Here is a 15,429-nt window from a genome sequence, read left to right as displayed (position 1 = left end):
TGATTATAAGACGACCCCCCAAAATCTAAATATTAATTTAGGAAAAAAACAAAAAGCCTGAATATAAGACTACCCTATAGGAAAAAAAGTTTTACTAGTAAATATTAATTCATGTAAACAATTTTTTCATATTTAATAAAAGCTATGATTAAGAAAAATATATATTTTTTTATTTCCTTTTATTTGCCAACCTGCCCCCCCCAGTTTTGCACATCTGCCCCCAAGGTTGCCACTCTGCCCCCAGAAATGCCTTAATCCCCCTTTATTTGCCACTCTGCCCCATGATGTGCCTTTTAACCCTCTATATGCCACTCTGCCTCCAGAAATGTCTTACGCCCTCCTATATGCCACTCTGCCCCATGATATGCCTTTTAACTCCCTATATGCCAGAGTGGCATATAGGGGGTTAAAAGGCATTTCTGGAGGTGTATATATAAACTGCTAACAGCAATCAAACTCCTATCAAGCCAAGGCAGCCAGTACATGCTGGAACCTGGGGATGATAGGAGTTTGAGTGCAGCCTCCCTATGTCATGCTACCACCCCCCCCCTACACATCCATGCTATCACACACACACTCATTCACAAACATTTAAATACTCATTCATTCCATTAATCACATACACACACACTCAAACCCCCCACCCTCTTACCTGAACTGCAGATCTCCCACTCGCAGACTTCTGCAGAGGCCCGGCTGTGCGAGCAACTTCTCTGGCCCCGCCCCCAGAGGAAGGAGGGGGAGGCAGAATTATGTGACACTCTGCTAGCTTCCTGCTGCTAATAGAAGAGACGCTGCTCGGGACCAAAGCACCGGTAAGCAGCCTGGCCCCAGCAGACATTTTTTTGAGGTCTAATTAGAAGACGACCTCGATTATAAGACGAGGGGTATTTTTCAGAGCATTTGCTCTGAAAAAAACCTCGTCTTATAATCGAGCAAATACGGTAATTGTGTCTACCAATAGGAGCTTTATGGTCCTTCTCTCAATAGACCTCAAATTTGAGCTAAATTTCCTAAGTTTGAGCTGTCTACACAAATTATGAGATAGACAACATTTCAGTGTCACGGTCAGGACTACTTGCCAAGCCGTGACTGTGTGGAGGGCGTGGGCATGAAGGGGTTAATAGCACCAGGCCTCTGGATTTACTAACTTGACCCCTTAACAAGGCATAAGTTACACCAAATTAACCCCCAAATCCTGCCTGTATCCCCCCAGGTAGTCTGCCACCACTCACGATTTTGATACCGGATTCGTGAGAAATCCGAATTAGAACCTTTATCTCTATATATATATATATATATATCAACCCACCCCGGGCAAACAACATATATATATCCTGTAGAACTCAATAACAATACGGTAACGTGTTATCCTCTCTTAGGGTTTGTGGATATCGATACTAGAGCCCAAAGACAGACTTAGATTATGAATATTTTAATAACAAAAATACAAAGATTACACAGTGCCAGAATTACAAAAAAACAAGACATACAAAAGAAAAAGATCCTTATCAGTTAGGCCATTAATCACCACAGGGGTCCTTTGGGAAGATGACACCTCTAGCCAGAACAGATACAGAGGGCATTCACTAAGAAACGCATTAAATCAACCTCAGATTAACTCATTGAATGCTTAACCAAAGTTAATCATGACACCTCCCCCTTTAAGATGGTGGACAGAGGAGGTCAGCACACGCTGATCTACTATGTCTGCCTAAATTCTAGTCTCCCTCTGACAAGGATAAACTGTCAGCATTCCCATAGAAGCTGACTTGTCACACCGCTCAGTAAAACTATACTGCTGTAGCACCGGACTCCATCTGTGCAACTTGCTAAACTTCCCATCTAATCTATCCGCCTGAAGAGGAGGGTTGTGATAGATTATAACAGGGAAGTCACAACCATACAAGCATGGCTGTAACTCCTGCAAAGCACACACCATAGCTAAGCACTCTCTGCCAACCCTTGAATAAGCCTCTTCCTTTGGCGATAAGTTACTCAGATGTGTTAAGGCCTCATCCATTTGTTTCTCTGCCCTCCTTAGGATAGCTAAACGCTGCCCATTCCCAAGCAAGACAGCAAACGGGTGTCCATTGTCCTGGGCATCCGGTGTGGATCCCAGGCTCTTGGCTTCACCTACACTCACAGTGCGAGGGGTTTCTTGCTGGCTGGTCAATGTAGCTGTCTTTTCATCAACCCATTCTATATTATGCTCTGTAGCTGTTGCCCCAGCATCTTGCTGGTATGCCACTACAGGGGAAATCTTCTGCCCCTCACACTGCCCACTCAGTGAACACACAAAAGGGTTATCAAGGTGTGAATTTTCCTCCCCCTCCTCCTTATCTCCAGTCTTTACAGCTTTAGGGGTCTTAGGCACAGTGGAGCAACTACCCCTTTCCCGCTTCTTGACCTCCAGCACTTTAAGGGTTAAATACCGCCTTTCCTCTGGAGCATTAACCCCTTAAGGACCAGGCTGTGTTTTACCTTTTGTACCATTGGGACCGAGGCTGTTTTAACACTTTTGCGGTGTTCGTATTTAGATGTAATTTTCTCCTCACTCATTTAGTGAACCCACACAAATTATATGTTGTTTTTTTTCAGGACAAGACGGGCTTTCTTCAGATACCATTGTTTTAATCATATTATCTAATTTCCCATAAAAAAAAATAATAAAATATGATGAAAAATGTAAAATCAAAAAAACACATTTTCTGACTTTTACCCCAAAAATCTTTTACTCATCCAAAAAAGCTAATGAAAAAACCTACTAAATATATTCTACTATTTGTCCTGAGTTTAGAAATAGCCAATGTTTTTATGTTTTTTTGCTTTTTTCTGCACGTTATGGAGCATTGAGTACAAGTAGCGTTTTGCTATTTCAAAACCATTTTTTCCAAATCTGGTAATTCTTCCCCCCCATGTGCCATTTCGGGTATCTTTGAAGCCGGCCAATGCAATTTACCCCATCAAATCATATATTTTTGAAAACTAGACACCCCAAGGTATTTCAAATGCTACAATTTTAACTCTTTCCATGCACTAATTCTACCACCAGTCTTTGTCAAACTTTGTGGTAGTAATTTATTTTGTGGTTTTTATCGCTAAAATTGCTCTTCAGGTATGGATTTACAGCTCCTGGTATACATCTTTTTCAAACAACACCCCAATATGTGTTCAGCAACATCTCCCGAGTACAGTCATACCCCTCATGCATGGGTTTGTTGGATTGTTTGGGAGGTAAAACGCCACATTTAGGAAGTGCACATTTTTTAACTTGGAACTTTTACATCTGGTCATTCTGCCCCCATGTCCTAATAGGACCATCTTTGAAGCCGGCTAATTCAATTTACCCCATCAAACCATATAGACACCCCAAGGTATTTCAAATGCTAGTATTTTAACCCTTTCCATGCATGAGATTCTACCACCAGCCTTTGCCACACTTTGTGTTAGTATTTTTTTTTTTTTTTTTTTTACACAAATTGTACTTTGGGTATACATTTATAGCTCCAGGTATACGTCACTATCAAACAACACCCTAATATGTGTTCAACAACATCTCTCGAGTACAGTGATACCACCCATGCATGGGTTAGACTGCTGTTTGGGGTTAAAAGGCCACATTTGGGAAGTGCGCTTTTTTTTCCCTATTTTGGTCAGTCTGTGCCTATGCCCTATCTTTGAGCCTGGCCACTACAATTTACCTCATAAAACCATATATTTTTGAAAACTAGACACCCCAAGGTACTTAAAATGGTAGTATTTAACCCTTTACATGCGTCAGATTCTACCACCAGCCTTTGCCACACTTTGGTAGTATTTTTTTTTGTATTTTTTTCACACAAATTGTACTTTGGGTATAAATTTATAGCTCTAGGTATACGTCACTATCAAACAACACCGTAATATGTGTTCAGGAACATCTCCCGAGTTCAGTCATACCCCACATGTATGGGTTTGTCTGGTGTTTGGGGTTAAAATGCCACATTTTGGAAGTGCGCTTTTTTCCCCCCCATTTCGGTCAGTCTGTGCCTATGCCCTATCTTTGAGCCCGGCCACTCCAATTTACCCCATCAAACCATTCATTTTTTTAAATTAGACGCCCCTTGGGTATTTGAAATGCTTTTATTTAAATTTTTCCATGTCAGGATTTTTGGGAAGATACAGCACTAATTTTAGCACTTGCTCATAATAATAAACTTTATTTTTTTATTTTATTTTTATTTTACTCTTTTTGGACTTTTTTTTTACATTTTGCTGGAACTGGATAGTTCCTCTAAAGCATAATAATTTTTAAATGTCAGTAACATGAGAAAATTCAGTAACATGAATATCCGCAGACACCCCTATGTCATGCATACTTTCTCCTGCATCCAGATCTAAGTACCCATGTGCTGTATACACGATTGGGCACACATCCCCAGTTCCCTTTAGTTTTCCAGGGATAATACCTTCAGGGCATTCAACTGCTGAAGACACGTTGGCAGAAGTATCCCCAGCATCCCTGAATTCCTTGACTACCTTATCACCCATAGTCACATTATGCTTTTCAGTATCAGGGGACATGAAACCAGAAGAGCCACTGCAGACTCCCTGTTCCTGAAACTCTTCCCCTCCAACGGTCAAACCACACTTTTCCCTTGCGCGCTAGGTCTGGTCCCTTGGTGCACATCCCCCTTCATCTCTTCAGGAGACAGGATCCTAGGTTCTGGTTCAGACAGGCATACCTCTGCCTTCTGGGATCCCTCCCAGCTACCCACTACTCCCAAAGTTTCAGACAGTACCTTAGGTTGGACAGGGCCCTCTACCAGCCCTCCAGGTTTGCAGGTTTCCTCAACTGGTGCATACTGGCAAACAAGTCGATCCCGCAAACCCTTGCCCACACCCCAATCAAGGTACACACGTGCCACTGGCACCGCAGGGCGCACCCCGCCAATTCCTTGGATGGACATGGTCTTCCCAGGGATAAGATCCTCCAATCTTACCATCTCAGGCCGCACCAGAGTGCAAGCAGCCCCCGTATCCCTGAGTCCCATAGTCACACGGCCACCTACAGTTACTCTTTGTAGGTTCTCCTCTTCATTCCCCTGAACCCTGGAAACAAACAAGACAGCTGGGTGTTCCCCAACTGCTACACACTGCAAATTGTCTCCTTGTGCCTCCTTTGGTCTAGCCACAAATAAAACAGGTGCAGCTCCCCCAGCTGTACCTCCATTTCCATTTGTCCATGGAGATGGTCTCTTAGAAGGGCAGGTGGCACTCAAGTGCCCAATCTGGTTACACCGATAACACCGGCGGGTATCCCCCTGGCCCGATGTGGCCCCTGCTCTGTTGGCTAGGAAAGGTGTTGGTGATAATCTCCCGGCTGGTTTAGGAGTTGGTGGCTGGTAGGCTGCTCCTTTCCAGGTAGATGGTCCTTGTGATGCTTGTACCCGCTTGGTTGTTGGAGTACGGTTGTTGGCATAATCGTTAGCCAGATCTGCCGCCTCTGCCGTGGTCTTAGGTTTTCTGTCCAGAATCCATTCTCGGGCCTCCGGACTTCGTGTGCTCAGGAACTGCTCCAAAATCATCAGATCCTCCAGGGCCTCATATGTAGTAACTTGTTGGCCTCCAGCCCGTTGCCGGAAAACAGTCCGAAGCTGTCCCGCATATTCGGTACAACTATCCGATGTAGCTTGCTGCATCTCTCGAAACTTTTTCCTGTAGAATTCAGGGGTGAGGTTAAAACTTTTTAACAAGGCAGATTTTATGGCCTCATAGTCCTGGTCAACTTCCATTGGTAAGGAAGCAAACACATCCAGGGATTTCCCCTTCAGACGTGGGGTTAAAAACTTTCCCCACTCTTCCTTGGGCAGCTGGTACTGCCGGCACACTCTCAAATCCTCTCAAAAACACATCCAAGTCAGTGTCCTTTTCCAGCATTGGAAAGTGTTCCAGGTGAGGTCGGTTAGCATATCCATCCCCGTTAACAATGCTTTGGGGAGACGGACTATATTGCTTTAACCGTAGAAGTTCCAGCTGATACCTCCACTCAGCTTCTCGTTCAGCAGCTGCCCGCTCCGCAGCTCTCTCAGCAGCCTCCCTCTCTCTCTTTCCGCAGCCTCCCTCTCTCTTCTTGTACTGCAGAATCAGGTTGAACTTTAGCTGAGGGTCCACGCTCCCCAGATCTTTTAGTACCACTTGTAACTCAGAGTCCATTACACTCAAGGCGTTAACTTTATCAGGAAAACATCCTTGATCCACAGGCTCTTCCAAAATCACATCTGCTCCAATGGCCTGCTCTGCACAGAGTTTATCATGTTCCAGGAGATCCAAAATCAGCTGCTCTTTGCTTTTGCCAAAAATTTGTATATTCCTTTCTTGACAAACAAGCTCCAGAGATTCTTTTGGCTGTCGTCGATATGCCTCCATAATGCAGTATGGTAGAGAAAAATAAAAGGGCGAGGAACGAACTGTTTTGCACTGTATGTCTGTAATTAGGCACTGAGTAATGTCTTTGGGAAATTACACAAAACCCATGTAATTTCTTCTAGTACTAAAATCACCAAATCGGGCAATACAAATAGCACTAAAAAACTCTAGATATCCCACCTAGCTGCCGCCAAGTTTGTCACGGTCAGGACTACTTGCCAAGCCGTGACTGTGTGGAGGGCGTGGGCATGAAGGGGTTAATAGCACCAGGCCTCTGGATTTACTAACTTGACCCCTTAACAAGGCATAAATTACACCAAATTAACCCCCAAATCCTGCCTGTATCCCCCCAGCTAGTCTGCCACCACTCACGATTTTGATGCCGGATATATGTTGATATATGTTGTTTACCCCGGGCAAACAACATATATATATATATATATCCTGTAGAACTCACTAACAATACAGTAACCTGTTATCCTCTCTTAGGGTTTATGGATATCGATAGTAGAGCCCAAAGACAGACTTAGATTATGAATATTTTAATAACAAAAATACAAAGATTACACAGTGCCAGAATTACAAAAAACAAGACATACAAAAGAAAAATAAAACAGCAAACAGTTCTTAAAAACAAAGGGACTTAAACACAGGACCCTCACTCACGAGTTTCTCCAATAAGTAGGCCTGTGGGAACTCCTTAAGTCCAGATGGTTCTTATGACGTTGTTCTGATCAGAGTATATCATGGAGTTCTGCTTTGAGGTCGCTGCATTGTCCCTAAATCAGACTTTTGCAAGCAAACGCCCCTCCGACCACATGACTGATTATATGACACCATCCCCAAGAATCAGGTCCCATCTTTGATGTGCCAATAAGTTATGGTGGGGTAAAGGTGATGGAAACCCCCCCCACTTAAGATAGGAATGGAATTCCTATAACTAAGGATCCTTATCAGTTAGGCCATGAATCACCACAGGGGTCCTTTGGGAAGATGACACCTCTAGCCAGAACAGATGCAGAGGGCATTCACAAAGAAACACATTAAATCAACCTCAGATTAACTCATTGAATGCTTAACCTAAGAAACTACCACCTCTGCTGAGTTACCCTTCCATGCATCCACTACGTTATATGAGTTAATCATGACATTCAGTACTACAGTTGGCCTCAGTTTTAATTCATGTTGTACCCCAGTAGTTGCGGAAGAAAGGTGTAATTAGTAATGGCAACACATACAAATCCGATGGCCCAAAGCCAAGGGGAAGCAGATCCGTTTTGGCCAGGTGATGCAAACATACTTGGTGCTAACCAGTTACCCAAAGTTCTTACTTTTCTGCCTGAGAACTTACATCCATCTTTAGCTACAGATTCGAAGTATGGATTGACATATAACATAAGTGATTTCTTATAATCTCGCAGATCAGTTAAATAAAACACTCTAAGTGGAAACAAAAGTGGGACAAGTCTGATTTGTCCACTTGTCCCTACAGGAATGTGCAAATGAGGTCTTGGCAGATGATATGATCGACTGTACTCGGAGTGGGGATGCTCAAAAAAAAATACTGTTCTCTCCACTAAAATTCCAAACAGGCGATTAGGATGACATGATTTTGCATGAAGGAGGGTATTATCCACAGCTACTTTACCCTCTAGAGTGACATCAAGGTCATGTACGTTTGAAGGGTGGAATAACTTGGTAAATTTTAAATTATGCTCGTTGTCGTTAAAAGAGCAACTAATTTGCATGTCTGATTCTCTACTGTGCCAGATTAGGATCACGTCATCGATACAGCAGTAATATTGATATTTTTTTATTTTTTTCAGTAATATTGATGAACCTATCCCAATTGACAAAAAACAACCACAAGGAATTCTGGGTAGGCGCATGCAAATAAGGTCAACAATGATCACATTTCACCTCCATATAAATGGATCCCTTGAGAGTAAATGTCCTCTGTACTTTTCTTAATCCTGCCCGCTCCCGTTGAATTTCTGACCGTTACCGCGCGCTCCTGTAACGTGTGTGTTCCACTCCTGCCAGCTCCCATAACATGCGTGTCCAATCTCGCCCGCTCACCCAACTATTCTGTCACAGCATTTAGAGCTAGGGAAGAATTTGCACAAATGTTAAGGCTATGCTAGGCATAAAACATTGGGTTTCAAGGCTAGGACCGCCTCTGAAATTAAATGTGAAGAAGCCAAAAAAAAAAACAAAAAAAACGCGGGATTACCGGGACTCGCAGGTATATTGTGTGACCACCTGCCCCCCCCAAAACACACAGAATACCGCCCGCACCCACAAGTTTTTGTTTTTTTTTACGGGTCCCAACACCAACACATTTGCATGTGCCTACCCAGAATCCCTTGTGGTTGTGGTAGCACTACAAGATTTCTGAGGGAAAAGAAGAAGCATTCTGGCTTGTTTGGTGGATGTAGATTGGTGCTAAATAACACTTCGCTATCCCATTATATGTGATATAACACTAGTACCCATAGGCATTCCACCACCAAAATGCCACTTTTCGTATAAGAATACCCTCTGATATACCGTCATCCACCAAAGATTTGAGCTGATGTAAAAATATTTAAGGTACTTTAAAATTCGCTCTTCGACCTGTGGCAGGTAAGATTGGTTATCTTCAGGAAAAGTTGCAGCTCCACAGCGGTACCCACTTTGGTCCGGTTTTCACACAGTGAAAATCACTTCAACTGAAATTAACTCCTTAAAGCCAGTGCTGGAGCTGCCTGGTATACTGGGCACATACTGCTGCAAGCAGGGTGGGTGTTCAACCCAGTGCAAAGGTGTGGATAAATCACTACATGCATTGGGAAGCAGGGATTAATTACAATGCAAAGGGGGCACTCAGCTTTCATATGGATTAATGTAGCAATAGATCATATGACAGCTGCTCTTTGCACGTGTAAATGATCTGCCTTTTATGTTATTGGTAGTGTACCTAAATCTGCATGGAATTCTGCACTATTTAGCCCAACACACCATCACACCCAAAAACCTCCGACGCTGTGCAATGCAAAGCTTGATGATGCAGAAACTGCAAAATCAGCGCCACCTTCCTTCCAGTCAAACAGCCCAGCGACGAAGACATACCGAATACTACACCCGCCGTGCCACCGGATAAAATAAACCTCTGTGCGCCACAGTTGTGATATAAAATACATTCACAGGGAATACCTGTCCACAAAGAAGCGTTTCAAGCTGTATTTAGAATACGCGAGTTTATTAGCAGCGCTTTGTTATTCGGAGACAAACGTTCCCTCAATGATAATGGGGAAGGGGGCACTTCCTTGCCATTTCACGGAGCCCGTGAGGTGAGAGGCGGCACCTACTTCCTACACAGGGCAGGAAATACAAACCTTTATTGTCACCTGAGAATTCATTATGCATTTTCCGGTAGCAGAATCATCCCTCAAAAGACTATTATTGCTATGTTTTGGTAATTACATGGGGGTTCAGGCATTGGCGTCCCCGCTCTTACATTTGCCGTAAACTTCATTTTGCCTCTACTTGACGCGCCGACTGACGACGACTCCACTCTGAAGTCTGCGTGGATAGGGGAGTGAGCTAATCCGGCTGACTCGGGAGAGAAATCAGCCAATGAAATGCTCCCCTTAAGTCATATGACGCACTGTGTGCCTGTGTAAGGGTGTGGAGTTTGCGTGGTTTTCAAGCTGGCAGCGGAGTGGAAGAACATCAGCCTGTATTGTCCGATTTTTTGCTACCTGTGGAAAAATCAGGAAGCCGCAGATTCCTCATCCAGGTCTGACAGGAGAGACACTGAGGTGTGTAACTGTGTGTCATACAGATTTACAGGGTACATGTGTGCACTAGAAGGTGTTTGTATGTCAGCATGTGTGTAGGCTGCATTGTGTGTATCATTGTGTATGGTAAGCGTATGTCTATGATGACATGCAATTTGTGTGTCACTGCATGATGGTGTTTTGCATATGTGTGTGTCTGTGATGGTTGGTGGGGTATGTGTCGGTGTTACCGCATAACAGTGTTTTGCATATGTGTGTGTCTGTGACAGTTGGTGGGGTATGTGTCGGTGACACCGCATGATAACAGTGTTTTGCATAAGGTTGGTGGCATGATAAAGCAATCTGTTTTTCTGTGTAAAACCCAGGACCATGTACCTAGATCTCGAAAAATGTTGGTAAACCAGTTGAAGCAGAAAAGTTACCAGCTGAATCAGAAGCCTTCATCTCAAAGCAATTGCAAGAAAATGCTCAAAAGGTTTAGTTTCAACACTATCTCCTAGTTGCAGTACCCACGTTTCAGTTACTAGCAAATACATACAACTTGAACATGGTGTCAGTCCCAGAGGTGTCATTTGTGACTTCGCTGAGTACCCACCTTCCTGATTCTTCTATTGCCAGCTTAATTGTGACTAAAGGAGAAAGCAGCGGGTCTTTCTGGAGACCCTGGGCTGATGATACTACTCCAGAGTCTCCTCTCTGCATAGATCTTAGTTGCTGAAAGGAGGTGTCCAGCTTTCAGACTGGCCCCAGGGCTTGGTAAGCCTTTCCATCCCTGATTAGGGTTAGAATTGTTAACTGTTCTACTAATCTGTGGCAAGTGAAAAAAAATATCCAGAACTGTAGCTTTATATTTTTGCTAAAGCAAAGATTTGTTGAAAATCCAAAAACCTGTGCACCAAATGCAAAAGTTATAAGATTTCAGTGTTACCTCTGCCTTTGTGTTTCAGTTGTAGAGGGTTGCCGGAAACCGTTACACAACAATCCAAGAAAGTCAAACGCAGAGGATGTTACTAGGAGATAATGCTTTTTTTAATAAGATTTTTTCCCCCATAGATATATATGCAAGGCACTGACACAAGATAGCCATCTTCTTTGCCTTTCTGGAATGCATGAGCAACCATTATATCTCTTTAGCTGCCTGTAGCTGTGACCTCTGATCAGAAAGTATGTTAAATCATTTTAAACATTCTTCAGTGCTTTTGGAGCCTTCAAGCACAGTGTTAAACAGTTTCAGTATTGACCTACCTGGCAGCTCTGTACAGGATCCTCAGTCAGTTCAGCTCAATGTTCCATGCAATTGTGTAAACCGTGTTCTGTAAGGGCTGCCGTGGACCGCCAGCTCTATCGTGACATCAGGAGAATGTAGGGTTAAGGCAGAAAACAAGCCCACATGCTCACACTGCAAGGATCAGATCAACTACAGCTTAAACCAGACCTGTTCCCAGCACCCTAAAATGTACTGCCACCACCAAGTTTTTTTTTAATGTTTTAAAATGACCTAAGGAGGCTTTGTATCCTCTGAACTACTTAAATTCTATAAGCATTCTATTTTTTAGAAAAAAAATATGTCCTATCTCCTGGGTCTGTTTTTACACGCCACTTCTGACACCTCTGCTGACAAGTGATGCAGAGTGCCAAGACATGATGTCATGTTAGAAACAAAGCTAGCCACACCTTGAGGGAGCCCTGAAACAGGTGTCTCTCACTCCTACCATGGGAATCATAAAAGGAGAGGTGGAAGGTGACAGATTCTAGTGAGAATAGAGATGGGGAGAAAGGGGGAGATAATGCAAAAAAAGAGATGGGGAGAGATAATGAGAAAGAAAGAGTGTTTGTATGTTAGGGCAAGTGTGTCTAAGGGCAAATGTAAGCTAGGATGTTTGTGTGTGGAAAGCATGAAAATGCATGTGTGTATGGGCAGATGTTTGTAAGGGAAATACACTATATGGCGAAAGGTCATCCCATTCTTCCCAGTAGGTGCCAATATAAGTGAAGGGCTGTGTGTTTGTACAAGGGGCTGGGTTTTTAATAAAATTGTATTTATTGGTTTGGCATATGTGGTGAAATAATGGAGGAAAATAATTGCCCAAATAAAAATATAGTTTTTCACTTGGTAAAGTGTAAGCTATTCATAAGGTTGTCTCCTAAATCTACTTTATTTGTTTTTACTTAATTTTTAATGTTTGCTTGACACACAGTGGCTTATTAAAGCGGTTTAATTTTAGACATTGGCCACCACCTCCTCTTCCTACATCCACTGCACCTGGTTTCAATAGAAAAAATTCCTGCAAACTGAATATCGAAGTCTGCAGTTATATGAAGGATACAGATATGCTGGAGGAAGTTCAGTGAAGGGCTACTAAAATGGTTCATGGATTACAGGAAAACTTACCAGGAAAGGTTAAAAGATCTAAACATATATATAGGTGTATGGAAGAAAGACGTGAAAGAGGGATATGATAGAAACTTTTAAATGCTTGAAGAGAGTCAACATGATAAAGGAAGAGGGTTTATTTAAAAGGAGAAATACTACCGCAACAAGAGGACATGCTTTTAAACCTGTGCCCCTCTATCTAAAGATTAACATTAGGAAATATGACTTTACTGAAAGGGTAGTTGTTGCATGGAATAGCCTTACAGCAGACGTTGTAGATGTTAATACAGTGAAGGCGTTTAAGCAAGCATGGGGTAGGCATAAGGCTAAGCTACATACAAGATAAGGCCAGGGACTAAGGAAAGTATTCAGAGACTGGACAAACTGGATGGGTGGAATGGTTCTTATCATCACTTTCTATATTTCTATACCTTTGATATCTTTGAGCTGTATACATTTTAAATGGTGGCTTTTTCTCCTTTTTTATTTTGTTTCTATAATGAGTTCTGTATGCACACCCCCTCTTTGCACTTTGTTAAACTATGAAAATTGCCTGCCCTCTGTGGAGGGAAAATGTTGCATAACCCCTGGTTAAAGGTTTACATCTTCTGTTCTAGCACTTAAAGTACTGGTAGAAAATAAAAGTGCTCAACCTAAAATATGTTCTTGGAGTGTCTACATACATTTCTCATAGTCAGTTATAATAACAATATTACACAATCACTACTATCACTAGTGAAATACACTTGAAACAATCTTACTTTTAAACATGTTAATCCTCTAATTTTTGTTTTTCTTCCTTTACAGAATCTACAGTACATCTACTGCAACTGTATGTCTCTCCTAATCTCCTGTAGTCCAAATTTACTTCAGAAGTATTTTTGAATGTCGATGAACTCCATGACCAGAATGTAATCTTATCCCGCTTTGTTGGATTCAGTGGGCAAAGGAGAGAATACGGAAAATGTCAACAAAGGCCCCAATCTACCTGAAAAGGGGCAGTCGCAAAGGGAAATTAAGAGACCTCCTGTCACCTGACATGATTAGTCCACCACTTGGAGATTTTAGACACACTATTCATATTGGCAGTGGAGAAGGGGATGTGTTTGGGGATATGTCTTTCTTGCAAGGAAAGTTCCACCTCCTTCCACGATCAAACCCAGGATCTCCTGCATCTTCTCCATGCAGAACACAACCACAGTCCCATTCAGAGCTTCCATCACCCCTGCTAAAGAATGCCATTTCACTTCCAGTTATAGGTGGACCTCAGGCTCTCTCCTTGCCTCAGGCTCCCCCTCCGAAGCCCCCTCGGCTTCACTTAGATGAGACCAGTAAAATTCCATTGAAGGATGTGGGAGGAGTTCAACAGGCTATACAGGTCACTTCTCATAATCCTATAACAGCAGAGAAACAGGAGGAAGAAATTCTTGGCCATGCTGGATCCCTGCTTTCCTTACATGTAGATCTTGGTCCCTCTATTCTAGAAGATGTGTTGCAGATAATGGAAAAGGTGTAGTGCTCATTTGGCTCACTTGACTTCTTGTAACACAAACCTTTTAAATCAACAGAAGAATAAGAGAAGTGACTGTGAAGTAAACGAAACTGCATTATAGAATGATGAATACTACCTATTAAAATGCAAAGCTATATAATGCCAAATATCTATAATTTTCATAGTGAACACACTGTGCCTCCGTATTGCTTAATTCTCCTTGTGAATTGCTGAAATGAAAACATGTTTGCATCTATATAGAATGTGTGATGCACTCCTTCCTTATACTGACCTGTAAATTGATTAATAGAAGCAAAACTTTGAGCCATGCTAGTGCCTTCTATTGTTTGGAACCACTAGATATGCCATTTTATCATATTTTTTTTTATATATTTTTTTATTATCAAAATTTGTAAACTTTTCTTATGATAAAATATACAAAATATGTATTCTTAAACCCCCTTTTGTTTTATTTTGCGTGTTGATTAAGGTTGTGCTTATATATTCATGCAGCAAAACTAGAATTTCTAATCAATTCCTTATTCTAAAGTTAACTTGCATCTCATCGCTCCACCATGACAAAGGTTACCTAAAACAATTAACAAACTGGAAGACATAAATGTGGGAGTCCTGGAGGTAAGAAGTTAAGATGACTATTCCAATATCATTTGGATTAAGGATGCATTGAAGATAATTGCTTATTGGTTAATGTTATGTGTACTGAAATGTAATATTCAGAATTTTGGAAAACACAATTCCATTTAGTTGTTTACGTCCAAGAAGTGGTAAAATGCAGGTATTTCACTTTTCCTCTCAGTGCTGTATCAAAGTTCTCTGTTAGACAAAATTATTGATTATAGAGCTGCAACAACTAATCACTAAAATCGATAATAATCGATAATGAAAATTGTTGCCAATGAATTTCATTATCGATTAGTTGAATCGATTTTTATCGATTATAAAACGGGTTTTTTTCAGAGCAAATGCTTAAGGTGCAGTTAGAGGTAAATGGGGGCAAACTAAGGGGAATCTAAATCCTGGGGGCAGTGAAGATTTACAGGGTTACTGTATTTATAAGAGTATTGTGTCTGAACAAGTCTGCAAATCTGTGAGTGCACTATGGCAAATCAGGGGGGTATACGGCATACCGGGGTATATAAGGCATATGTGGGGAGGGCAGTGTGGCAAGCCTGGGCTCAATTGTGCATAACTGGGGGGCAGGGTGGGAAATAAAAACAAGAAATGCAAAAAGTTTTTTATTCTGCCGTTTGTTTTTAACATCCTACGTTACTTTATTAAATTATCTTAAATTAAAAATTTACATTTTTTTATCCGATTACTCGATTCATCGAAAAAATAATCGGCCAACT

At 41.9% G+C, this 15,429-nt stretch overlaps 1 protein-coding gene across 1 annotated transcript; it reads left to right on the top strand.

Moving 5' to 3' along the window:
- Positions 1-13,392: 13,392 nt before the first annotated feature.
- On the top strand, positions 13,393-14,875 carry CDC42EP2 (CDC42 effector protein 2). Its single transcript, XM_053448911.1, has one exon. It carries the CDS (start codon positions 13,532-13,534, stop codon positions 14,081-14,083), a length of 552 nt encoding a protein of 183 aa, XP_053304886.1. The 5' UTR covers positions 13,393-13,531; the 3' UTR covers positions 14,084-14,875.
- The last annotated feature ends 554 nt before the right edge of the window (positions 14,876-15,429 follow it).

This window comes from Spea bombifrons, chromosome 10 (assembly GCF_027358695.1).
Source record: "Spea bombifrons isolate aSpeBom1 chromosome 10, aSpeBom1.2.pri, whole genome shotgun sequence".
NCBI lineage: Eukaryota > Metazoa > Chordata > Amphibia > Anura > Pelobatidae > Spea > Spea bombifrons.
The sequence above is the reverse complement of the archived record's forward strand: the minus strand, read 5'-3'. Positions and strand labels throughout refer to the sequence as shown.

Excerpts from the sequence above, each read along its gene's own strand:
- CDC42EP2 (XM_053448911.1), top strand. The coding sequence starts at position 13,532 with ATGTCAACAAAGGCCCCAATCTACCTGAAAAGGGGCAGTCGCAAAGGG.